This window comes from Anolis carolinensis, chromosome 1 (assembly GCF_035594765.1).
Source record: "Anolis carolinensis isolate JA03-04 chromosome 1, rAnoCar3.1.pri, whole genome shotgun sequence".
NCBI classification, from domain to species: Eukaryota; Metazoa; Chordata; class Lepidosauria; order Squamata; family Dactyloidae; genus Anolis; species Anolis carolinensis.
In genome coordinates this window covers 179,442,786-179,468,343 of record NC_085841.1, presented here as the reverse complement: position 1 = coordinate 179,468,343, position 25,558 = coordinate 179,442,786, and the positions used below count along the sequence as shown (strand labels likewise).

The 25,558-nt window shown below is 40.6% G+C and overlaps 1 protein-coding gene across 3 annotated transcripts in view; it reads right to left on the bottom strand.

Moving 5' to 3' along the window:
- abca12 (ATP binding cassette subfamily A member 12) overlaps positions 1 to 25,558 on the bottom strand; it is a 212,858-nt gene that overhangs the window by 142,186 nt on the left and 45,114 nt on the right. For all 3 annotated transcript variants that reach the window (XM_062960972.1, XM_008113539.3, XM_062960963.1), the window contains exons 2-5: positions 19,537 to 19,630; positions 11,434 to 11,584; positions 8,645 to 8,733; positions 4,101 to 4,198 (exon numbers count right to left, since the gene is read on the bottom strand). In XM_062960972.1, the coding sequence (XP_062817042.1) occupies positions 4,101 to 4,198; positions 8,645 to 8,733; positions 11,434 to 11,584; positions 19,537 to 19,618 (420 nt within the window). In that variant the 5' untranslated portion in view covers positions 19,619 to 19,630. The remainder of the gene's footprint in view (positions 1 to 4,100; positions 4,199 to 8,644; positions 8,734 to 11,433; positions 11,585 to 19,536; positions 19,631 to 25,558) is intronic.

The window sequence follows — 25,558 nt, the reverse complement described above, 5'->3', positions numbered from 1 at the left end:
ATCCTTGATGTAATACAATGATGGAAATCGTACAATCTTAGAGTGAGGTGTTGCGCATAAGCAAATATCAGGTCCAATGCAAAAGACACACAAACAAGAGGAAAAGGAACAAAAATCTTTACTCTTGTCAGCAGAGATACAAAATCAAATAGCTCAGCAAACTTACATAGTCTTCATCCAAAAGAGTAGAACATAAAACAAATAGCTATTTCATCATAGCAAGGAGCATTTCTGTTAAGCCATTGTTAATTCAGCATCTCCAAACTGTATTCTAACAGCCATGCAGTTATACCCCACCAGGTGTGGTCCAAACTTGCTTGCTGACCTACATCAGCTGCTGCTCATAATAATTAACATTATAAGGTTTTCTTTAACACACACACATACTTGATCCTGTTACTACTTACTGTAACATGAGGTTTGGAAGGTTTGTGTAGTTTTAATTGTAATTTTAATTGTATTTTTATTAAATTTAATTGTTTTCATTCTTTTTGATAGTTAAGCTTCAATTGCTTTTATTTTTTGTTTTTGGTGCATTTACCTTGTTTTTAATTTGTATAAGGTCAGGTTGCTGATAGCTACTTTAAATTCTTTATCTGGAGAAAAGCAGGATAATAATTAATTGATTAATTAATTAATTAATGTTGTTGTTAAATGGCAATTCCCAATATTCCTTATAGTGCAGGTAAGGGCTAGGAGCTGCAATCTAGTGACATCTACAGGATCATATGATTTCCACCTCTGGCATAAACAATTGAAAAATATCTGCTCCGCAATCAATAAAGGCACCAGGATTCAGAACATCACAACTGGGAATAAATCCGAAATGGATTGCCTAGTTATGATCAACCACACTATTAAAATCTATGTAAAAGTCCCTTCATCCAACATTTTCTAGTTAAGTCATATGATAACAATTTCTGTGCAATCCACCTTAAAGATTTTGGCAGTGTCTTCTAGAACATAAGAACTAAAGAAGTAAAGAAAACTGGAAAGCATTTAATAAAATGTACAGAAGAAACAAGAGACATACCTCAAGCTGCTCAAAATATGGTTGCTTAATTGCAGAAAATACCAGTACATTTTGGCCTGCGTGTACTCTTAAGCCAGTGGTTCTCAACCTGGGGTCCCCAGATGCGTTTGGCCTAAAAGTCCCAGAAATCCCAACCAGTTTACCAGCTGTAAGGATTTCTGGTAGTTGAAGGCCAAAAACATCTTTGGACCCCAGGTTGAGAACCACTGCCTTAAGGCCTTCTTTGAATACGTTTTTAATTTATAGATTTTAACTCTTAATTACAATTAATACAATTGATGTTTAATTCTATTTTAATGTTTGTATATTTTTTGGATTTCAGCTGTAATCAAATGTAAGCTGATTTTAGTCTCCTTTGTGAAGAAAAAAAGCAGGATATGAACAAACATTATTATTATTATTATTATTATTATTATTATTATTATTATTATTAGTTGTTGTTGTTTAAGTTACATCTACACTGTATTATTAATGCAATTTGATACCAGCTTTAACTCAGTGCTAGGAAATGGTGAGACTTGTAATTCTACAAGGTATTTAGCCAAAGAGTACTCTTCAACTAACTATACCTCCCATGGTTTTATACCATTGGGCCATGGCACCTAAACTGGTATCAAACTGCATTAATTCTACTGTGTAGATGCATCCTTAGCATCAAACTTCCAAAACTTCTAAACTAATTACTGAACATCTGTTAATATGTGCGGACATACATCTTTGCACACTTACTGGAGTGGGTGAGTAGAAGAAAGGGAAAATATCAAATTAATTAGATGTAAAAAAAAGAATCTAAGTCTTGGGATGTAAAATAAGTTTTATTCCTTTAAATAAACAGGAAACAACCTCCCCCCCCAAATTATATATTCTGAGAGTGTCTCTCTTTTAAAGGGAAGCAATTTTTTTTTGCAGAAATCAGTACTTTCAGCAATTTTCCAGCAGCTTGATTTTTTTCTCCCAATACTTATTCTGTTGTGACTGCGCCTTCGGGGATTATGGTTGATGGTGATGGAATTCGAAGAGGAAGAAAAAACCCTCGTGATGAGGGTTCACTGGAGGAGTTGCGCAGGAAGCGACTTAGAGAGCTATATGGGGGATCTTCTGAGGAAGATTCAGATGGGGAGATGGATGCTGAGGAACAGGTGGTGGCTGGGGAAGCGGGCATTGAATGGGCACAGCCACCGAAGATGTCTGGGGATTTGGGGCTTATGGATACTTCTGAACCTGGGGTTTCTGCAGGAGCTGATCCCAATTGGGATGCTTGGAGAAGGGAGGATGGTTCTTTAAGTGTTCATGGGGCTAAGTGTGGGCAGGATGATTGGGACTCCGACGAATTGCTAGGTACTCCAGATCCACGAGCTCTAGCTGTGTGGAGTTCAGACTCTGAGTAGATTTGGGACACCTGGTGTTTGGGTGTGAGTGTTTGGTCACCCAGGAGGAAGGGGAATAAAATGGGAATGTTTGGCCACTGCACTTTGCGTGTGGCAAGGTGTTGCTGAGGCGCCATTGGGATCTCTGTGTTTCCATGAAGACTGGACTTGGACTATGATTTGAATCTGCTGATATCATCTAGCTTGGCTCTCGCTGTGTCTTATCGTGGACCTGTTTTGGATGACTGCACCCTCTTCGGACTTTGGATTGAATTTGACCTGGCTTCTGTCTATGCCCTCTGACTGACGGCTACTCCCGGCTTCTGACTATTGGTTTGTCTTTCGGAATTTCTGCTGCCTCCTGACCTGACCTTGGATTCTTCTGACGACGGCTATTCATCATCCCTTTGAGGCTTTCGGCTTATCTGCACCGTGGAAGCAGCTTTACTGCTTTTCTAGTTTGTTTATTTTCCAGCAATTAACTCTATTTGTTTTCCAAAGCTGAATTGAAGCGTTATTTAGTTTTTTATTGAATGCCAGAATGGGAAATTAGCGTGGCTCGTTTTTGAGTTATTATTGTCCAATCTACTCTCGAAACACTGAAAAGTGAAGTGTTTCAAGGATATTTCCTGTGTTTATGTTATTTTTTGGCTTATCTTCGGAATAAACTCTGTTTTGTATGTTAACTGGCGTCTGACTCTTGACATATTCTGTATGAAAAATTTTGCATGACATTTTGCACAGAAAACAGCATTTCTGCAGAGAGAAAAACCAATGCAGAAATATATATACTTTTTCGGTCATTTTTCTGCTGTTCTCTCTGTTAAATTACTACCTATACATTTTGTGTAGAATAAGTCCTGCACTGTAAAGATTCCCATTAATTCAGTTCTCTTCTCATCAGAGTTTTGTGAGAAACACATTTTTCAATCATATGGGGAGATTCTCCCCCCTCTCCCAATATTATTTCCATGTGTTGTTGAAGGCTTTCATGGCCGGAATCACAGGGTTGTTGTGTGTTTTCCGGGCTGTATGGCCATGTTCCAGAAGCATTCTCTCCTGATGTTTCAACCACACCTATGGCCTCTGAGGATGTCTGCCATAGATGTGGGCAAAACGTCAGGAGGGAATGTTTCTGGAACATGGCCATACAGCCCAGAAAATACACAACAACCCTATTATTTCCATGCATACAGTTTTACATTGCAATGGCTAAATGCTATGGAATTCTGGAATTTTTGTTTGGTGAGACAGGAGCACTCTTTGGTTTGGAAAACTACAAAGTCTGAAAACAACAACTCCCATAAATCCATAGTATTGAACCATAGCAGTTAAAGTGGTGTCAAACTGCATTAATCCTACATTGTAGATGAACCCTAAGATAATTTAATTTCCACTTGGGATCCTTGCAAGGCCAGTGTGACACAGGTATGCTCTGCTGTTTCTATGATGCAGAACATTAGCACATACTCAAAATCTAATCACATCAAATTTGGATGAACTTCCATTGTTGAAATCTTTGTCTGTACAACAATTTCATGGAATTATCATAAATAATATCTGTCACATATTCATGCAAAAAGATAGCACTGGGAAACTAGAATAATGACTGCACTTTTTTATCAAAGCACAAAGTAACATTAGCTTGCAATGCTGCATTTTGAAAACGATCTCATTAAAGTGAATATCTAGAGATTTACCTCTGCCAGACTGAGAATCTTGTCGAGGAGATGAATTCTGGCTGATAATGATATATTTTCAACATGGCCTTCCAAATCAAATGTTGAATTAATTAACTCTGCAATGATTTAAAAAACCAAAATGTTAGAATATGGTGATTCTGTCAAAGCATAGCAGACTCTTGTGACTTTTTTTCTATAAGCATTGCAGAAAAGAGCAGAATGGCTTGCAAATGCTGGTTTAAAGGTCTGCCAGTATTCCCAAATGCCATTCTAAAGTGTCATGCATCACTCTTCCGTCAGAGCCAATTGGCGGACCTTTAAACCAGAATTTCTGGACTAGTATTTTATCTTATCTGCCACATAACCCTGCAGATCAGTTATAAAGGAGAGGCTGTATTCCTAAACATAGATAAAAGTACTGGAGGATCAAGTTCAATTTCCTACTAATTTATTGAAATTATTACTTTTTGCAATATGCAGCTAGTACTTAGCCCAAGCCCCCCCCCCCCCCCCATAGCAGATTACAATGATGATAGTGGTTACAGCACGTTTGTGCAAGCTATAACTATTTAGCATAAAATATTACATTTTCATCATCATCATTCACAACTATTTTACAAACTTTTAAAAAACAAAAACAGACACAGATGTGGCATGAGCCAACAAAACCTGACTCCAAATGCATACAAAAGCCATTGAATGGACTTGGTCCCCATGAGAGTGCAATGAGTCCCATGGTGAAAACAGACAAAATAAAATAATCTATTTTATTTTATTTTTAATGCAAGTTTATTTTTAAAAGGGGGCAATGGTTAAAAAGCTACCACTAAAATAGACTAATGTGCTTTAAACATATTTGGGATAATATGTCTAGATTTCGCGAAAATCAAGTAAGCAACTTTGGCCCCATCTACACTGCCATGCAATGAAGTTTCCTAACTGCATTGAACTGGATTGTATTACTCTACAGTGCCATATAATCCAGATCAGGGATCCCCAAACTAAGGTCCGGGGGCCGGATGCGGCCCTCCAAGGTCATTTATCTGGCCCCCGCCCTCAGTTTTATAATATAATATTTTTATATCTGTTTTAATAATATATTATATATACATATAATATTGATAAAAATATTATAATGGTATACAATATAATACTAATAATAATACCATATAATAATATTAAATTATATGTTATATATTACATATAATATTACAGTACAGTGCTATAGTTCAATATATAGTAATATATAATGCTAATATTGTGCTATGCTAATAATATAATATATTGTTGTACATACAGCTGCTCTGAGTCCCCTTTGGGGTGAGAAGGGTGGGATATAAATGTAGTAAATAAATGTAGTAAATAAATAAATGAATAATTTTAGACTCAGGCTCGCCCAAAGTCTGACATGACTTGAAGGCACACAACAACAACAACAACAACAACAACAATCCTAATTAACTTGACTATCTCATTGGCCAGAAGCAGGTCCACACTTTCCATTGAAATCCTAATAGATTTATGTTGGTTAAAATTGTTCTTATATTCAAATATTGTATTGTTCTTTCATTGTTGTTGTTTATTGCACTACAAATAAGACATGTGCAGTGTGCATAGAAATTTGTTCGGTTTTTTTTTCAATTGATAATTCGGCCCCTCAACAGTCTGAAGGATTGTGGACCGGCCCGCTGCTTTAAAAGTTTGAGGACCCCTGATCCAGATGATCAAAGCAGATAATTCACATCACCTGCTTTATAATGGATTATATGTGTCTGCATTGCCATATAATCCAGTTCAATCTGGATTTTATATGGCAGTGTAGAAGGGGCATCAGGCTGGATCTACACTGTCATGTAAAATCTGTATTATCTGCTACGAACTTGCTTATGTGGCAGTGCAGACTCAAACCATCCAGTTCAAAGCAGATAATGAAGATGCAGCCTCAATTGAAACTGAGGGCTTAGGTGGTTCCTTAGGCTAGATCTACACTGCCATATATTTCAGTTTCTTGTCCCAGATTATCTGCTTTGAACTGAATTATATGAGTCTATACTGCCATATAAACCAGTTCAACGTGAATAGTTCAGAAACTAGATTTTTATGGCAGTGCAGAAGGGGCCTGAGAGCTCCCAAAGAGTCATATCTAAATTTATCTACCTCCATTGTTGTTAAATTTCCACTACATTCTTACATCTCCCCTGACTTATTGTGGCAATTTTGTTGCACATAAACAGATATCAGTCAGGTCCAATGCAAAGACACACAAACAAGAGGGAAAGGAACAAAAAAAATATTTACTCTTGTCAACAGCGATACAAAATTAAATAGCTCAACAAACTTACACATTCCTTGTAAGTAGCACAGAGTAAGGCTTCTTCATCCAAAAGAGTAGAACATAAAACAAATAGCTATTCCATCATAGCAAGAAGCATTGCTATTAATTCAGCATCACCAAACTGTATTCTAACATCCATACAGTTATACCCCACCGGGTGTGGTCCAAGCTTGCTTGCTGACCTATATCAGCAGCTGCTCATAATAATTAACACCATAAGGTTTTCTTTAACACACACATATATACCTGATTCTGTTACTACTTACTGTAACATATTTGATCATCAAAGTAGCAAAGACTTAGACTAAAAGGAGGGAAACCTTTGCATTACCCCCTTGTTCTTTGGCTCTCTAAGAACACTTCCACACAAATATTAAAATGCAATTCAAAGCTGGCTCGTTGTCGGGATGTCCACAAAATATACATCCCCAGTCAAACAGCATGTAAAAACACTTCACTGAAAATTCCAATTCAAGCCATAAAATCTACTGCAGCTGATTAGCATGTATTACAGAGCTGAAACTTGAGATCACTATACAGAGCAATTGTGAGGACAAGGATAGTGCTGAAGCATTCAGCGGAAGAAGCTGGAAACACAGTTCCCTAGCAGGTATTTCCCTTTCGTCTAGCAATGGTCATAATTGCACAGACTGTTTCATATCAATGCATCCCACCAGAAAAGGTAGGGGAAAAATATTCCAAGTTTTGAATCGATCCACAATCAATGTGGCCACTGTCCCAGCCTTCAGACAGTTTCTGAAATGCCTGTACAGGTGCTTCACAGGGAATGGAGTCCCTTTAAGCCACATCCTGACTTGGATTAAATGGCTGTGCAGAAGCAGGCTAAGGCATTTTAACTCTACTGTAGCCTGTGGTTATTATTACTACCTCCACAGACACCATATTTACATGCACACATGCCTCTTACTGAAACAATTGGAAGGTGTTATGAGAGGATAGGTAAGTTTGCCCTGGTTGCCTCCTTCTTGTCCAAACACACACTTCTCGCTCTGGCCAGTATGATCATCCTTCGTGCCCCCGATTACTTTAAAGACTGCACTTTTTAATAGTGTGCTAATCCTAATTGACAGGGTTGGCACCAAGGTACCAAGAGTTGTAGACACTTGGTACCTTCGAATCATGTGGCTTTCAACAATGCACTATTGGGTTGCAATTTATTTATTTCTTGTGCCAGAAGTGAACCGAGGGTACGAGTTGTAATGTATTTGAAAATACAAAGTACTTTTTTTTTAAAAAAAAACTTGCCGTTAATACTAAATGTCTTTTGCCCAGTAGCTGGCCACTTGAGTGCCTCTGGTGTTGCTATTAGAAGGTCCTTCATTGTGCATGTGGCAGGGCTCAGGCTGCATTGTAATAGGTGGTCTGTGGTTTGCTCTTCTCCACAGTCGCATGTTGCGGACTCCACATTGTAGTCCCATTTCTTAAGGTTAGCTCTGCATCTCATGGTGTCAGAGAGCAGTCTGTTCAGTGCCTTCCAAGTCGCCTAGTCTTCTGTGTGCCCAGAAGGAAGTTTCTCATCTAGCGTCAGCCATTGATTGATGTTCCGAATTTCAGCCTGCCACTTTTGGACTCTCGCTTGCTGAGGTGTTCCTGCGAGTATCTCTGTAGATTTTAGAAAGCTATTTCTTGATTTAAGGCATTAGCGTGCTGGCTTGATTTAAGGCGTTAAGGCGTTGGTGAACAGGGGATGGGCCGGAGATGTCAATGCCTTGGTTCTTTCATTGTTGGCTGCTACTTCCCAGTGGATGTAAGGTGGTGCAATGCTGGCTAAGCAGTATAATTTCTCCAGTGGTGTAGGGCGTAGACATCCTGTGATAATTCTGCATGTCTCATTAAGAGCCACATTTACTGTTTTAATGAGGCGAGATGTATTCCACACTGGGCATGCATATTTAGCATCAGAGTAGCATATACACACATATCTAGATGAAACCATTCCAGATTTTGGCCAGTTTTAAAGGGGCTATCCAAAGTACTGGGGCACCAAAAACCACTGTCAAACATGTATAGCCATGTGCTGTTGCTCACTGAAATATTCTCAACAGTTTAAACAATTACTTGCTCATTCTAGTATTCACAGAAAGCCCAGCAATCATTTTAGCACAACTCTCCCAGGCCTTGTCCAAAGAGTTTCCCCTGATTAGAACTTTATCTGCAGCAAAGAAAGGAAGTCTACTAAACTCTTTAATAGAATCAAATAACCTACCCAATGATCCATTCCTGCTTTTAGGAACATCAGCAGTCTGGGATGATGGATTGCTGTCCTTCTCTGGGTTAGCTGACCTTCTCTGTTTTCTGATAAGGAAAAAAGGAGTGAGAAGAATCCTGCATCATCGCTTATAATTACCCTCTGGCTGACGTTTCTCATATCAAATCTCACGCAAGCTTCCTATCAGAACATGGATTTCTTTCTATTTGATGACACAGTTGTTTTTTTCCAGCCCAGCTATTGAGGCTATCTTGCTTCCTCTAAAACAAAGCTATTTTTTATCAGATTTCTTCTCAGTCAGAATGGAAAGAAGGGAGCAAAACAACTTTTTATGGCTAGGATTCTACTTGGCTGACCATGGTGAAAGTCACCCTTTGGTGATAGGAAGCATATTTTGGTCCAATCAACTAAACAAACATTTACTATAATTAAATGAAGGAAGTGTACTGCAACGAGAGTGGCTTCTTAGCTTGTGGGTGTCTTTGAGTCACTTATACAATTCTAATTAAGAAAGAATTTGCTCCCTTCCCTGGCTTAGGTAACAATGCCCTTCCTACGTCACCTGCAGTGTGAAGCAGAGGGTGGAAACGGCCAAGTTGTATTGCACCAATGTTGCCAAACCAGCACAGCCAAAGCATCTAAGATTGCTTTGGTGGGCCAAATTAAGCCAATGCAAATGCGGTAATGTTTATCTGAATGAGTGAGATGCTGGCAGACGTGGGAGTTGGAAAGCATTGGAAATGTAAATCTTTTATGTAATATATTCTTGCGTGTGGGAAAGATTACTTCCAACACTTTTGTCCTTGTTGTGGAAAACTATGGAGCTTTCAAACTGGCTTTTGATGCTTGTTCACATTTTTAGTTTTGATTTGAAAACCAAACTTTCTTCTCACAGAAAACCTGATTTCAGTGTCAAAAACACAATTTTGTTTAGAAAACAGTTGCTTTTGTGCAAAACATGTTTTTCATGGCTCATCCCTTACACAAAAAGGGAAGAAAAAAAGTCATGGAGTGCAAAGAATTATCTGGCTGTTTCTTGACTGGGTTTCCCAACACTTGAGAAAAAAGATCAGTTTTGAGGAAATTCATGAATATTCCTGGGTAGAACAGTATACTGCCATGTAAAACACAGTTTATCTGCTTCAAACTGTATTATATGGCAGCGTAGACTCATTTAATCCAGTTTAAAGTAGATAATGGGGATTATCTGCTCTGATAATCTGGATTATATGGCAGTGTAGATCCAGCCTTAGTGATAAACATGCTGGCAAGATCAAGACCTTTCAACCAAAAGGTCTTGATCACACACACACAGAGAAACATACATATACAGACTTCAGATATAGGATAAATTGATGAAGGGAAACCTATTCTGGTCTTTTCATAGAAAGATTTATTCAGAGCAGGTTTGTCATTGCTGTTTATTAAGACTCAGAAATCTGACTTGCCCATGGCCACCCAATTGGTTTGCATGCCTTTCCACCCATGCCTTGGCACTATGTGTTAGCTTTGAATATGTTTTCCTTCCACTTTTAAAGATTTAAACTGTTAATTTCTAATTAATATCATTGACATTTAATTTTATTTATATGTTTGCATATTTTTGGATTTTAAATTGTATGGAAATGCCTTTTAATGTAAACAGCTTACATATCCTGTGTGGGCAGAAAAAATAGATTGTTTATGATGATGCTAATGATGATCAACAAAAGCCCTAAATCTAATCCATGATAATGCTACAAATACCTCCCTCTCTAATGATTAGAGCAATGTAAGAGCCAAGTATCAAAACAGTAAGGACTTCATCAGCACTACTTTGCCCAGTCTGATTTTATACTAAATGCTTCCATTAAAATCCCTCCTATTAAAATTTTATGCTGTACCCTTCTGTTAAAATTTCAATTAGGCATTAAACCTGTGTGCATGTGGAAAACCTTAGACTGCGACTTATGCGATTTAATGTTCTTGTATTTAATAGGTCCCTGTTTTTAAAAAAAGACTGCAACAGAAAGAGTATATATCAGGAAGAAAGGCTCTATCCCAACATTCTTTATGTCTTCATATTGCCCTGTGTCAAGAACCATCTTTGTTCTGCATTGATCAACATTCAGTCATGTGACCCTTGCCTGGAACTTGAGTGGACCACCTGTACATAAAGTCTACCATAAAGAGGACGTAGTGGCGCAATGTGTTAAACCCTTGTATTGCTGAACTGCTGATCTGAAGGTTGGCAGTTCAAACATGTGGGTTGGGGTGAACTTCTACTGTTAGCCCTAGCTCCTCCTAACCTAGCAGTTCAAAAACATCCAAATGTGAGTAGATAATAGATACCACTTCAGCAGGAAAAGGCAAAGAGACACTCCAAGCAGAATTGCCAGTCACACAGTCAGAAGATGTCTATGGATAATGCAGGCTCCTCAGCTTGGAAACGAGAAGAACACCTCCCCCAGTGTCAGAGATGAGTACCACCTCCAGAACCGGAAATGAAAGGAGAAGCCTTTGCCTTTGTCTGTGTATTTGTGCCTCATTGTATGTAATTCTAACAAGGCACTCAATGTGTCTGTTTATATGCTGTAATCTGCTCTTAGTCCCCTCAGAGAGAAGGGCGAATATAAATAAAGTGTTGTTGTTGTTGTTGTTGTTGTTACCATTCCTGTGAGAACTAGGCATTTCTCTGTGTCATCATTTTTACACTATAGCGTATTCGGTGTTCACAAATATTATCCTTGTCTTTTAGTCGGACTTGGAGCACTCTCCTACAGGAACAAGGCAATTTGCTCTCTTACCTGCTCATTAGAGGTGGGATGCCATTTATTTTGGGTAGCAAGTCCTCGGGTTTATATGCTGTGCTTTTGCAGGTGGCATCTGAACTACACAGCACAGTTTCGAGAAAAGGGAAAAAGCCTGCACTAGGAAGGTTCCGTGGAGCAAGGTAACCTGAAAAGGATGAATTGAAAAAGCATATGTTAGTAGAGCTAAGCAGATGGAAATCCATAGAAAACCTTATCCAGTAGAGTCTCACTTATCCAATATAAACGGGCCGGCAGAATGTTGGATAAGTGAATATGTTGGATAATAAGGAAGCATTAAGGAAAAGCCTATTAAACATCAAATTAGGTTATGATTTTACAAATGAAGCACCAAAACATCATATTAGACAACAAATTTGGCAGAAAAAGTAGTTCAATACGCAGTAATGCTATGTAGTAGTTATTGTATTTATGAATTTAGTACCAAAATATCACGATATATTGAAAACATTGACTACAAAAATGCGTTGGGTAATCCAGAACGTTGGAGAAGTGAGTGTTGGATAAGTGAGACTCTACTGTACAAGTAGAGTTTTCCTTATCCAAAATGCTTGAGACCGGAAGTGTTTTGAATTCCTCCCCACTGATGTTTTAATAGTGATATTCAAATAAAAGTGCATAATAGAATGTAAACATAACATTAATTTGTCATTCATATATACTTTACATATACTTTTATTCTATTTTTTTAAAATTGGGCATGAATGTTAATGTGCATTGAACCATTAAAGTGCAAAGGTGTCACTATCTCAGCCCCCCATGTAGAGTTTTTTAGATTTTGGAGTATTTCTAATTTTGGAATTCCAGATAAGGGATGCTCAACCCGTATTAGACTTCATATTTTTATGAAATGTTTTGGACCAAAAAGAGAGAGAGAGAGAAAGAGAAGCATTTGAAAAGGAAAAGGGATTTTTACAGCACCAAATTGGAAAGAGGGATGAAGGCAGGTGAGTTAATCCAAATGGGAAAGTAAAGCGTTATATGTTAAAATGAAACCTTATGAGTTGGAACAAACAGTTCAAATGTAAAAATTTGCAGAAATAAGCATGTCTAGAAAGGCACATTTCATGGAGAAAAATGGGATTGCTGCTGCTTATGGATTTTCTTGTATTTTGCTGCATGGCCAACATGAATATATTTTTTCTGCTTCCAGTCTGGGCATTCGATCCTTAACCTCCTTGAAAAGTACTGATGGAAATAAATAAATTAAATAAATATATATGCAAATCAGGAGCCTGCAGACATTCAGGATTCAGGATAACTGTTTGCTTTGCCCATGCGATTTCTTCTAGACCCAATGTGGCAACATTTCCCAGTGCTTTGAGTCCCCCTCCCCTTACAGGTGTGGTGCACAAACTTGCGACCTCATGATAAAGCCCTGGTCAAGCGTCCTGTTTCACTGGACTTCTGGGGAGGAAAGAGGGAGCAGCAGAGCAAATCTGTCACCCTGCACACAACTCCCTCTCAGTGATGCTTTCCCCATCACATGGAGAAAGCATCACCATTGCGAGGGGGCCCTGTGCTAGCTCCATTATAGTCAGCACAACACGGGAAGCCTCCCATGTTGCTGGGGAAGCAGCTGGCAATGCTTTCACCCTGGTTGGAGACAGAGCCTTCACTGGAAACTCCCTTGTGTCATCTGGTGGGCAGAAAGCCCATCAGTCCTCCAGATGGGGTGGAAGCGTCCTAGAATGCTAAAATTGCCCCGTCTGATGAGGTGGTAACTAGAAAAGCCCAGAATATATACAACCCCAAAGGTATCACAACTGGAATTCCTAATGAAATTGGAACATGCCCCAATGAAAACAATGGCACTTATGTAACTTGTAATTAACAAGTCTCACTGGTATAAATGGGCCTACTCTGATCCAGTCTCTATCCACCTCCACATTTTGAAACATGACTCTGCCTCAATTTCATGAAAGTCTTGGTATAGCTGCATAATTAAATGCAGTAGATTTGTGGGAACAGATGATGAAGCTGACTCTCATTTATGCTTTTTCCCTTGGCATTCTATTCCTTATAGTTGGGTTCAATAGGAAGAGTTTAGCATGTGTGTGTGTAGAGAGAGTGAGAGACTACTAGCATTCTCATTTTTTGCAATTAATCATGCCCCAATGTCTATCTTACATGCAGATTGACATATAAAAACATGAGCCTGCTGTTGCTGTATTTGTAGCACTTGCAAAACTTACATTTTGTCCAAACCCCCCTAGCCAGCATGGCCACTAACCATGCTTCGAACATTTTAATCTAGACAATACAATCAAACTGAATGTGTCATACTCGTTCACAATGCTAGTGATATAAAATAGGGAGACTTCTATAGGATGTACTAACTCTGTTTTAGCAAGGTATGTTGATGAAATCTGCAAAGGGAGTCGACTAAGAGATTATGACTATTGCCAACCAAAGTGGCAATTATTACTCAAAGACCTTCCTTTTTTAGCAGAAGCTTAGATATAATAAGGTAACACTGAATGTTAAAATAACCAGACTAAAACAAAAAAAAGGAAGCATGATGCCAATCATTAGTACATATGGAAAACCCCAGCATATAAATCAATATCTGCAGAACTGAGAGAAAATACAATTAAAACTGTGTGCAAACTATTCTAAATTACATAGGATTTACAGCAGAATATTGAATATATATTGGAGATGACATAGGGGATAAGAGTCACATAACATGTTAAAAAAAATGATGATTCTGAGATGAAGTTCTTTCTTGGATAAGTCAAATAGTGGGGCAAATGAATTATTCTACTGGGGCGCTACCAATGATCTCATTGTTTGAGAGTAAGAATAAAAATTTGTAATAGATTTGACAGAACTGTATTGTCAAAATGTATTAAGAATTTGGGGAGGGATGAAATAGGGGTTGTTTTGTTTGAAGAAAAGGGAGTGACTTGTTGCAATAGAGATATTGTATTGTTGTTGGCTATCATAAAACAAAAAATATTTTAAAATATTTGTTTGGAAATGAGGACACCAAATGTACACAAACTGATATAGAGACATAACCTATGAAAGTTCAAATATGTTTGTATAACCCTAAGGCGTGGATTGGTATTTATAATCTGTGAGAAATAAAGCTTTTATGGGTTTTCATTTATGCATTTCTGTACCTTCTGTTAAAAGGGATTCTCAAGGCAGATTCCAATTCAAAAACAGATGTGATAAAAATTAGAAAAATACAATTACTATCTAACAAATAAAATAAAAAAATAGTAACAACTTAAACAGCACCAAGGACAGAATACAAAACTGTTGATAAAAAACCCAACAATAATGAACAGCAGGAAAGCAACGCAATAAAACTGAAGACAAATAAAAAAAACTTGGCAAAATAAAAGCAATTTTGTACACCCTCATAAAATTGCACCACAAGAAAATGAAGCAATAAAATCTTGCTGGGAAAAGAGTTCCACGGTTAAGCTGTGAGAATTGTAAAGCCCTCTTCTACATCTCAGGCACCACAGCTCAGAAAACTGAAGGATAGACATCAAGATGCAACTGGAAGCATTATCAGCTTTGGATTGATTCATTTTGATGCTTGGAAAGGGAGGGGAAGTAAAAAAAAAAAAAAGGCAACAACCCTCAGTCCTATTCGGTCTTATCTCCTTTTTGCCTTTGTCCTTCACCAGACGCTTCCCTCTCACATAGGATTTTATAGAACACAACATAAAATTAGTAGAACTAAAAAGAATTCAAAGGGTAAAAAATTCCCACTTGCCATCAACAATGAATGTATATCGTTTCAGGTCAAAACTTGTTTGACAAATGTATTTAGAAACAGTCAATGAAAGTCAATGGGAAGGGATATAATACTCTGAAGGTAAACCTTCAGAATTAGCAACCCACTTTCTCATTGCAACCATTTTCCATCTGTAAAAATAGCTATGCTCTGTCATGGACACAAGAGTGAATTTTGCTGAAGTAGAGGCTATGGCCCTGTCCAGAACAATTGCCTTTTTGTTTCAGCCTAGTTTATTTCTACTATCTACTGCTAGCAAGTTGCAATCCTTAAGCCATAGCTCCAAGGAACGCTTATGAAGAAAACCATAATGATATAGGGAATAATATACATAAATGATCGGGCTCAACAGAAATAAATGCCAAAGGCAACTGACAACCAAAGTGAAAAATACATGCAATTTTCAAAATATAAGGAAAGACAAAAGGCCACACTTTGCCCACTCTGTCATGGACTGCCAAGTGAACTGCTATATTTCAGTTGGAAATTATTTCTGAAGCCAATCTTAACATAACCCCAACTGTCCCAATTAAGAGAGCACGATCAGGATTAATCAACAGAATGTCAGCATTCTGGAAGAAGCAAAGACAGCCAGCACTGAAGTGATGATCCTGCACCATTGACTTCACTGGACTGGCCACGTTGTCTGAATGCCCGATCACCATCTCCTAAAGCAGTTACTTTACTTTCAACTTAAGAATGAAAAACAGATGTCAGTGAACAGCAAAAGAGAGCAAAATATGGGCTTAAAGTTAACTTTTTAAAAAAGAGTCTTTCCAGGAATCAAATTACCTTGGCACAAAGCCATTTTCCTCCTTTGCGCTGAAAACATTCATGTTTTCGTGGGGCATCATCTGGACGCCCCATTTGAAAAAGTGGGAGGGCACGCCTTTTAGGGTTGGTTTAGGAAGTTCTTCCTAATGTTCAGGTGGAATCTCCTTCTCTGTCATTTGAACCCCTTGCTCCGATTCCTAGTTTCAAGGGAATCAGAGATCAAGCCTGCTCCTTCTTCCTTTTGACATTATTTCCCATCTTTATACATGACTAATGCCCGGCTGCTCACTGGAGGGAAGGATATTAGAGGCAAAGCTGAAGTATTTTGGCCACATCATGAGGAGACTGGAAAGCTTGGAAAAGATCACGATGCTGGGGAAAATGGAAGGAAAAAGGAAAAGAGTCTGACCAAGGGCAAGATGAATGGACGGTATCCTTGAAGTGACTGGCTTGACCTTGAAGGAACTGGGGGTGGCGACAGCCGACAGGGAGTTCTGCCGTGGACTGGTCCATGAGGTCACGAAGAGTCGGAGATGACTAAATGACTGAGCAGCAGCATCTAGTCTCCTCTCAACCTTCTCATCTGCAGGCTAAACATACCCAGTTCTTTAAGACGCTTCTCATAGGGATTCATAGTCTCCAGACCTTTGATCATTTTAGTTGCCCTCTTCTGGACATCTTCCAGCTTGTCAATATCTCTTTTAAACTGTGGAGCCCACAACTGGGCACAGTATTCTAGGTGAAGTCTAACCAAGGCAGAATAGAGAGGCACCATGACTTTCCTCGATCTGGACACTATACTCCTTTTGAAGCAACCCCAAAGCCCATTGGCTTTTTTAGCTGCTGCATCACACTGTTGGCTCTTGATGATTCATAGTTTAAGACCAACATCTTGAATGGAGCTGGTATAGGAAACAGATCAGGACTCTTACTTTTGTGATTTGTTTTATAAATAGCTCTGAGCCTAGTTAGATCTATATATATCCATTTGCCCCACCTTGAGAGAACCTGTCAACCCAGTCCTTCTTTGCAAATCTAGAATCAAGATATCCAACATTCATCATGGGGAGAAGATTTTCATCACTATAATTACCAAAAATCATTTCTTAATTTTGGTCCAAAAACAAAAACAGTATTGACATAAAATTAAAATGTGACTGTTTCTGAATAATTTTTGGTACCAATGGCATAAATGTCTGGGTTTTTGTTAAGGTTTTGGATTATAAATGTTTATTTTTAGCCACACCACAATATCAGGATAACTACACGAGTACTAGGAGCCCCTGTGGCGAAGTGTGTTAAAGCACTGAGCTGCTGAACTTGCAGACCGAAAGGTCGCAGGTTCAAATCCCTAGAGTGGAGTGAGAGCCCGCTGTTAGCTCCTACTTCTGCCAATCTAGCAGTTCAAAAACATGCCAATGTGAGTAGATCAATAGGTACCGCTCCGGAGGGAAGGTAACAGCGCTCCATGCAGTCATGCTGGCCACATGACCTTGGAGGGGTCTACGGACAACGCTGGCTCTTCGGCTTAGAAATGGAGATGAGCACCAACCCCCAGAGTCAGACATGACTGGACTTAACATCAAGGCAAACCTTTACCTTTACCTTACATGAGTACTCCTGGCCAACATGCAGTTGTAAACCTTAGTTTGAGTAGAACTGCTGAATGAATATGTAAGTCACTGCTAAGATATATTACTTTGGTTACATGGCTTTACCTGAGGCTGCAATTTGAAAAAGGCCAAAGGAAGGAAGGAAAAGATTCCAGGACTAAAGGAAAGTTTATATTTCTAATTTCAGGCAAGTGAAAAGTCAGTGTATTGCTTGTCCCTTTGAAAGAATCCTGCAGAACATGAAGCACTATCAAATTCTCCATCAGAAACTGTGGAGAAGAGACTTTATTACACAAACTGCATTTCCACCACAGCAGTGCTAGCATGGATAATGGATACATATTGGGTAGAACAACTTCAATATCACATCTCTCTTCAATTGTGCAGGTACATCGATTTGACAATTTGTGGTCCTGCAATCATGGTCTCACATAACCTCATATCCCCACTTCCTGTTCAATAAGAGTTTTATTTTTATTTTTAGAGCAATTTTACAATTTCAAGTTGGAAAAACAAAATAAAATGCAAATATTACTATAAAATATAAATTAAATGTGAGACAAAAGAAAAGAAAAGAAAAGAAAGAAAAGCAAGAGGAAGAGGGTGAGGAGGAGAATCCTACCCCTGACGTAACCTTAGTGCTGTCAGGCAGGCACAGAAATAAAATGGACCCATCGCACTAAGGTAGGTGACTGAAATGTTGTGAGCTTGGCAGCTATTAATAGTTTTTACTTGTTTTTTTTCCTGTCAATAGTAATGGATGAGATAATCATAAGGAGGGGGCAAATTGGCAGCAGGATGCGCATGTCTTTGCACAAGTCCAGCTGTAGGGCCAGTTTGCCAGCCTTGTGTGATAAAGTACAAAATCTTTGTCACTGCACACTGGGGAGCATTTTAATGATTACTTATGATATATTTTGTCCTATTTTTTAAATATCACATAGAGCCTGAAAAAAAATCTGTTAGTAGGAAAAATATCTTTTTCAGCCATTTTCATGCCATCACAGCATTGTTGCTTAGTGGCAGTATGAAACTATTAGCTCTTACAGGAGCCTATGAAATAGTTTGCTCGCGGTAAGCATAATTTTAAAAAAGAGGACACTATTAATAAACATTCCAGCAAACAGGTTCCACAAAGCTGAACATAGTGAATTCATATAATTTCTCAGGCATTTCTGATTTCTCATATAGGCAGTGGTTACATAAAATAAATAATACAGAGGGTGTGGTTGGCATTTCCACATTTCCAGAACAACTCATAACTTTGCATTGATAAACTGAGCTGGGTTCCAGCCAGATTAAGAACAGGCCTTCCCTTCCGTGCTGTTTCTATTTAAAAGTTGGGGTGGTAAAGTTTGCTGCATCTCCATTTCTTGAGAAAGATCTCTGCCTCTTTCTGCAACACAATTACAGTGCTGTGGATTTTCTCACATGAAGTTGTTATTCCATGGCAGTCATGTGATATCAGCATGAGCGATCTCCAGTTGCGCACTTGCACTCACCTGCCAATCTGTGGTCCCACATTCATATTTCCACATACTCTTGTAACCCTGCCCTCCTGCACTTCCACTGCTCTGTAATTCTTTCTATTTTTTCAAATCAATTAGACGTTCCCATATATAGTTAATCTTTTAAAAGCCAAATATTGCTGAATGTTTAAAAATCACAGATTCAGGAATAGTTAGGGGGAACAGGAGGAGAGTGGGAGAAAAGGAGAATCCTGCCCCTCGACATCACTCAGTGCTGATATGCCAGTACAGAACAGGAACAGCCCCCATCACACCAAGAAGATTTCAGGATTGACAGCTATTGGCAGATTTTTCCCATCAATAGCAGGGTGCAGATTAATCACAAGAAGGAGGCAAATGTTAAGAGGTTTTTAAAAACGGTATATATCTCACATGGAGTTTTATAGTAGGAATCAAAATTACTTACAGTTTGGCTGAGGTTCTGGTGGGAATTTGATTCTTATGATGGCCAAAAGGATGAATGAAAACACAGGCCATGTTATTAACATAAATGACCATAACTGTGAAAGAGACAGAAAAATAGTTGTTTTAGTTTTAAGATTATTTATTAAAACATTGAAATGCTGTTGGATGTTAGTTTTCATTTTAATAGCAAAACACATGCTGATTATATTCTTCTGCTGAGACCTGATGCAACAAATAATGCTACAGATTCAACCATAGTGCTACAGAACAACCTCCATTCAATCTGGTGTGAATCCACCCCCCCCACCCCAAAAAAAACAAACAAACCCAAAAACCCAGCATTGAGCAGTGTGTTGTCAAAGGCTTTCATGGCTGGAATGACAGGGTTGTTGTGTGTTTTCCGGGCTGCATGGCCATGTTCCAGAAGTATTCTCTCCCGGTGTTTCGCCCACATCTATGGCAGGCATCCTCAGAGGTTGTGAGGATGCCTGCCATAGATGTGGGTGAAACGTCAGGAGAAAATACTTCTGGAACATGACCATACAGCCCAGAAAACACACAACATCCCAACATTGAGCATGTTTTAAGGAACATGGATCTACAATGGGACAGCTAGCTGCCTGTCTTCCTAAATTCTCATTAGTTAAATTTTAAATGGTGCCCAATGAGTAGAAAACCTATTAATTTGTTATTGCACATCTGCAGGTTCAGGTCTCAGATACAACCCACCCCCAGGTACAGCTGGTGTTGTTAGAAAGACTGTATATGCATGCATACATAATGAGATGTCTTGGAAATGAGATCCAAATCTAAAAACACACAAAACTCATTTATGTTTCATACACAGCTTACACACGTAACCTAAAAGTAATCTTATACAATATTTCAAATAAATTTTTGCATGAAACAAATGTTGTGCACACAGAGACAAAGAGTAAAGTTGTCACTACCTTGGCCATCTGAATAGGTAATTATGGTTTTCAGATTTTGTGTTACTGAGCTAGATGGGCCAATGCAGCATATGGCAACTTCCTGTGACAATTTATTCCCAGGGTCATACAAGCTAGTCTTTCTGAGATTCCTTTAGAGAAGCCATTGTCCATAAAGACACCAGTGACTAAGGACCTCACTACGCATTGTGGCTAATCTGGGAAATGCCATCAGGGGGCTTGGAGAATGGCTTCCACAGCCCACATTACTCGGCTTACCGGCAGGACAATCCCATGGGGGAAGCGTCAACCGTCCAGCTTCCCCCCATTGATCCAAGGCAACATGGGACAGCTCCGGTTGCCTTGGTGGATGACCTATGCAGAGAGCTAGACAGGGGGAGTGTGTCCCTGTTTGTTCTCTGGATCTCTCAGCAACTTTTGATACTATTGACCATAGTATCCCTCTGGGTCATCTTGCTGGATGGACTGGGAGGCATTGTCTTACAGTGGCTTCAGTCCTTCCTGGAGTATTGTACCCAGAAGGTAGTGCTGAGGGACTCCTGTCGAACCCCTGGCCATTGACCTGTGAGGTTCCACAGGTTTCAGTTTTGTCCCCCATGCTGTTTAACATATACATAAAACTACTGGGAGAGGTCATCCGGAGTTTTGGAGCTTGGTACCAACTATATGCAGATGACACCCAACGAGGAGAGAAGGGGAGAAGAACAAGAGGAGAAGCAGAAGACAGGAGCCTAATATCATGATTGCATATAGGTGTAATAGTGATTGTTTTCATAACAGTATATTATCAGAATATTTCCATTTGCTTTAACAACGCAATTGCTGCAAGACAAACTGGTGTGGTAAAATCCTAAAGAGCTTTGAAGATATTCTTTTCTTAACTGAATAGTTATACTGTATCTACCATGAACTATATTATAACATAGTAGTGTCACTTAGATTGTCATGATCCCCCATACAAAGTCCTGGGATTGTAGTTTGGTGAAGTATCTTTCTACAAAGAAAGATGGAGCCATGGTAGTTAATGTTGTATGCAGGGCCGGCCCAAGGTAATTTTCAAGTGTAAGCGAACAGAATTTTGCCCCCCCCCCCCCCCCAACCAATCGGATATCGAATTGTTGGCAGTTGTGAGGCTACGCTGAGTCCTCTTCAGGGTGAGAAGGGCGGGACACAAGTATGGAAAATAAATAAATAAATAAATAAAATCAGGACGATAAAAAAGAACACTCAAAAACAGGGGAATTCCAGACATGAAACAGGGCCAGCTAACACCACCCAACAAAGATTCCCTCAGGTAGGAAGCAGCCAGGCTTTGAATATGTGAGGGACATTCAATGCTAATCAAGGTGGCCAACTGCAACATTCACACTGACCTCAAAGAGTTCTTTATCCCACCCTGGACATCATTCCACAGATATATAAACCCCACTTGCCTAATTTCCAACAGACCTCACAACCTCTGAGGATGCCTGCCATAGATATGGGTGAAATGTCAGGAGAGAATGCTTCTGGAGCATGGCCAGACAGCCCAGAAAACGCACAGCAACTCAATAATGATAATGATAATTTTATTTCTTACCCGCTCAAGACGGTTGACAACATTGCTAGAACACATAATAATTTAAAAACACTCCGTAAAATATACATATGGAAACATATTTCCATAAAGTACACAAAACAAAAAGGAGCCCCGGTAGCGAAGTGTGTTAAAGCACTGAGCTGCTGAACTTGCACACCGAAAGGTCCCAGTTTCAAATCCAGGGAGCAAAGTGAGCACCCGCTGTTAGCTCCAGCTTTTGCCAACCTAGCAGTTCGAAAACATGCCAATGTGAGTAGATCAATAGGTACCACTTCCGGCGGGAAGGTAACGGCGCTCCATGCAGTCATGCCAGTGGCCACATGACCTTGGAGGTGTCTACGGACAACACTGGCTCTTTGGCTTAATGGAGATGAGCACCAACCCCCAGAGTCAGACATGACTGGACTTAACGTCAGGGGAAACCTTTACCTTTACCTTACACAAAACAAAAATTAGACATAGAGTGGAAGTTTAAACAATATCATGAAAAGGGCGAGAAATCTGCCCCTCTCCATATGGTATGAATCAGGGGTCCCCAAACTAAGGCCCATCGAAGCCATTTATCCAGCCCCACGGCACAAGGGCAGAAGGGGGTTGGGTTAAGTAACCCAAGGGGTCTCTTCTTCTCTTACAATCCTTATTATTATTATTATTATTATTATTATTATTATTATTATTATTATTATTATTAATATTATTATAAATATTGAGGCTGGGTGGCCATCTATCAGGGATGCTTTGCTTGTGCTTTTGGTGCACAGAGGCAGAAGGGGGTTGGACTAAATGGCCGAAGGGGTCTCTTCCAATCCTATTATTATTATTATTATTATTATTATTATTATTATTATTATTATTGAGGCTGGGTGGCCATCTATCAGGGATGCTTTGCTTGTGCTTTTGGTGCACAGAGGCAGAAGGGGGTTGGACTAAATGCAGGGCCGGTCCAATGTGGGACGCCGATTACTCCTGGGCGTTGGGCGCAGGCCAGCAGGGGGCGCTGTCAAGGCCTGTTCCACGTGGGTGGCTTCGCCCCTGGCCGTCAGTCATTGAGGCGGCTCCACCCCGTTCCCTTCCCGAATGAGCCCTTTGCAAGACTATTCATTCACTGAGGGAGAGGAGCCCCGCCCAGGGAGCGCGTTAAGGGCAGGCCCCACCCCCGCCCTGGAAAGATGGCTGCGCCCTTGTGGGGTGTCTGGCTGTGCCTGGCCTTCGGCTGGGAGGCAGCGCGGGGCCCAGGGGTGGTGTGGAGCAAGAGCCCCTGCGGGAGGAGAAGGAGGAAATCATGCTGCACGTGAGGCCCAAGTGGAGCCTGGTGGCTTGCATGTCTATGGAGGTGAGCCCGGCCACATCCAAGCCCTCCCTACAGATGGCCATGCAGCCCTTGAATACGAAATCCAGCATATCTATCTTGTTTGCTGTGTCACAATAATAATAATAATAATAATAATAGAATCCCAGAGTTGGAAGGGTTCCCTAAAGGCCATCCAGCCCAACCCCCTTCTGCCAAAAAGGAAAGAACCATCAAAGCCCTCCCTGTAGATGGCCGTCCAGACTCTACATAATAATAATAATAATAGGATCCCAGAGTTGGAAGGGTTCCCCAAAGGCCATCCAGCCCAGCCCCCTTCTGCCAGAAAGGAAGGCACCATCATAGCCCTCCTTGCAGATGGCCGTCCAGACTCTGCATAATAATAATAATAGGATCCCAGAGTTGGAAGGGTTCCCCAAAGGCCATCCAGCCCAGCCCCCTTCTGCCAAAATGGAAGGCACCATCATAGCCCTCCTTGCAGATGGCCGTCCAGACTCTGCATAATAATAATAATAATAATAATAATAATAATAATAATAATAATAATAATATCCCAGAGTTGGAAGGGTTCTCCAAAGGCCATCCAGCCCAGCCCTCTTCTGCCAAAAAGGATGGCACCATCATAACCCGCCCTGCAGATGGCCGTTCAGACTCTGCATAAGACTAATAATAGGATCCCAGAGTTGGAAGGGTTCCCCAAAGGCCATCCAGCCCAGCCCCCTTCTGCCAAAATGGAAGGCACCATCATAGCCCTCCTTGCAGATGGCCGTCCAGACTCTGCATAATAATAATAATAATAATAATAATAATAATAATAATAATAATAATAATAATAATATCCCAGAGTTGGAAGGGTTCTCCAAAGGCCATCCAGCCCAGCCCCCTTCTGCCAAAAAGGATGGCACCATCATAACCCGCCCTGCAGATGGCCGTCCAGACTCTGCATAAGACTAATAATAGGATTCCAGAGTTGGAAGGGTTCCCCAAAGGCCATCCAGCCCAGCCCCCTTCTGCCAAAATGGAAGGCACCATCATAGCCCTCCCTGCAGATGGCCATCCAGACTCTACATAACAATAATAATAGGATCCCAGACAGGGCCGGTCCAACAATGGAGGCCGCTGACGCGGCCGCTTCAAGCGCACGTCAAGGGGGGGCGCTGTCGAGGCTCCCTCTCGCACTCCTCAGCCCACTCGCGGCCTTCTCACACTCGGCTCAATCGCGCCCCTCTCGCACTTGGCCCACTCGCGCCTCTCTCGCACTCGGCCCACTCACACCCCTCTCGCATTCGGCCCACTCGCGCCTCTCTCTCACTCGGCCCATTCACGCCCCTCTCGCACTCAGCCCACTCACGCCTCTCTCGCACTCGGCCCTCTCGCCCTTGCAGCCCTCTTGCACCTGAACAAGACCTGAGGCCAGGCCTCTAGGCCCGCTGCCCCACCTGCACCTTTCCTGGATTCCTCCCGCGACGCCCGGCAGCCCTCCGTGGCTGGAAGGAGCTCCTCAGATGCACGGAGCTCCGGCAGGTCGAGCAGGCCTGCGCCCCTGCCATGCACCTCCTTGGGGACCCTCTCAGCCGTGAAGACGGGGCAGGTAGGAGCCCGTCCCTGTCCCCAGCATTTCGCCAGGTATGTCTCCTGGGCCAACCTGGCAACTGAGGGGGGAAATGGAGGGGCCTGAGGCTGGGTTGCTGCAGGTTTTTCAGCTGCCTGGCCATGTTCCAGAAGCTGGAACATTTGGGCCTACTCCTAGGACTTATAGTTTCCTAAGGCCCCTTCTTCACAGCCATAGAAAACAGATTATCAAGGCAGATAATCCACATTTTCTGCTTTGAACCGGATTATATGCATCCACACAGCCATATAATCCAGTTCAGAGCAGATAGTCTGGATTTTATATGGCAGGGTATGGGTTCTTCTACATAACCATATAATTGAGATTATGAAGGCAAATAATCCAGATCATATGCGTTGAACCAGATTATATGCATCCACACAGCCATATAATCCAGTTCAAAGCAGATAGTCTAGATTTTATATGGCAGGGTATGGGTTCTTCTACATAACCATATAATTCAGATTATCAAGGCAGATAATCCACATTATCTGCCTTGAACTGGGTTATCTGAGTCTACACTGCCATATAATCCAGTTCAAAGCAGATAACCTGCATTTTATATGGCAATAC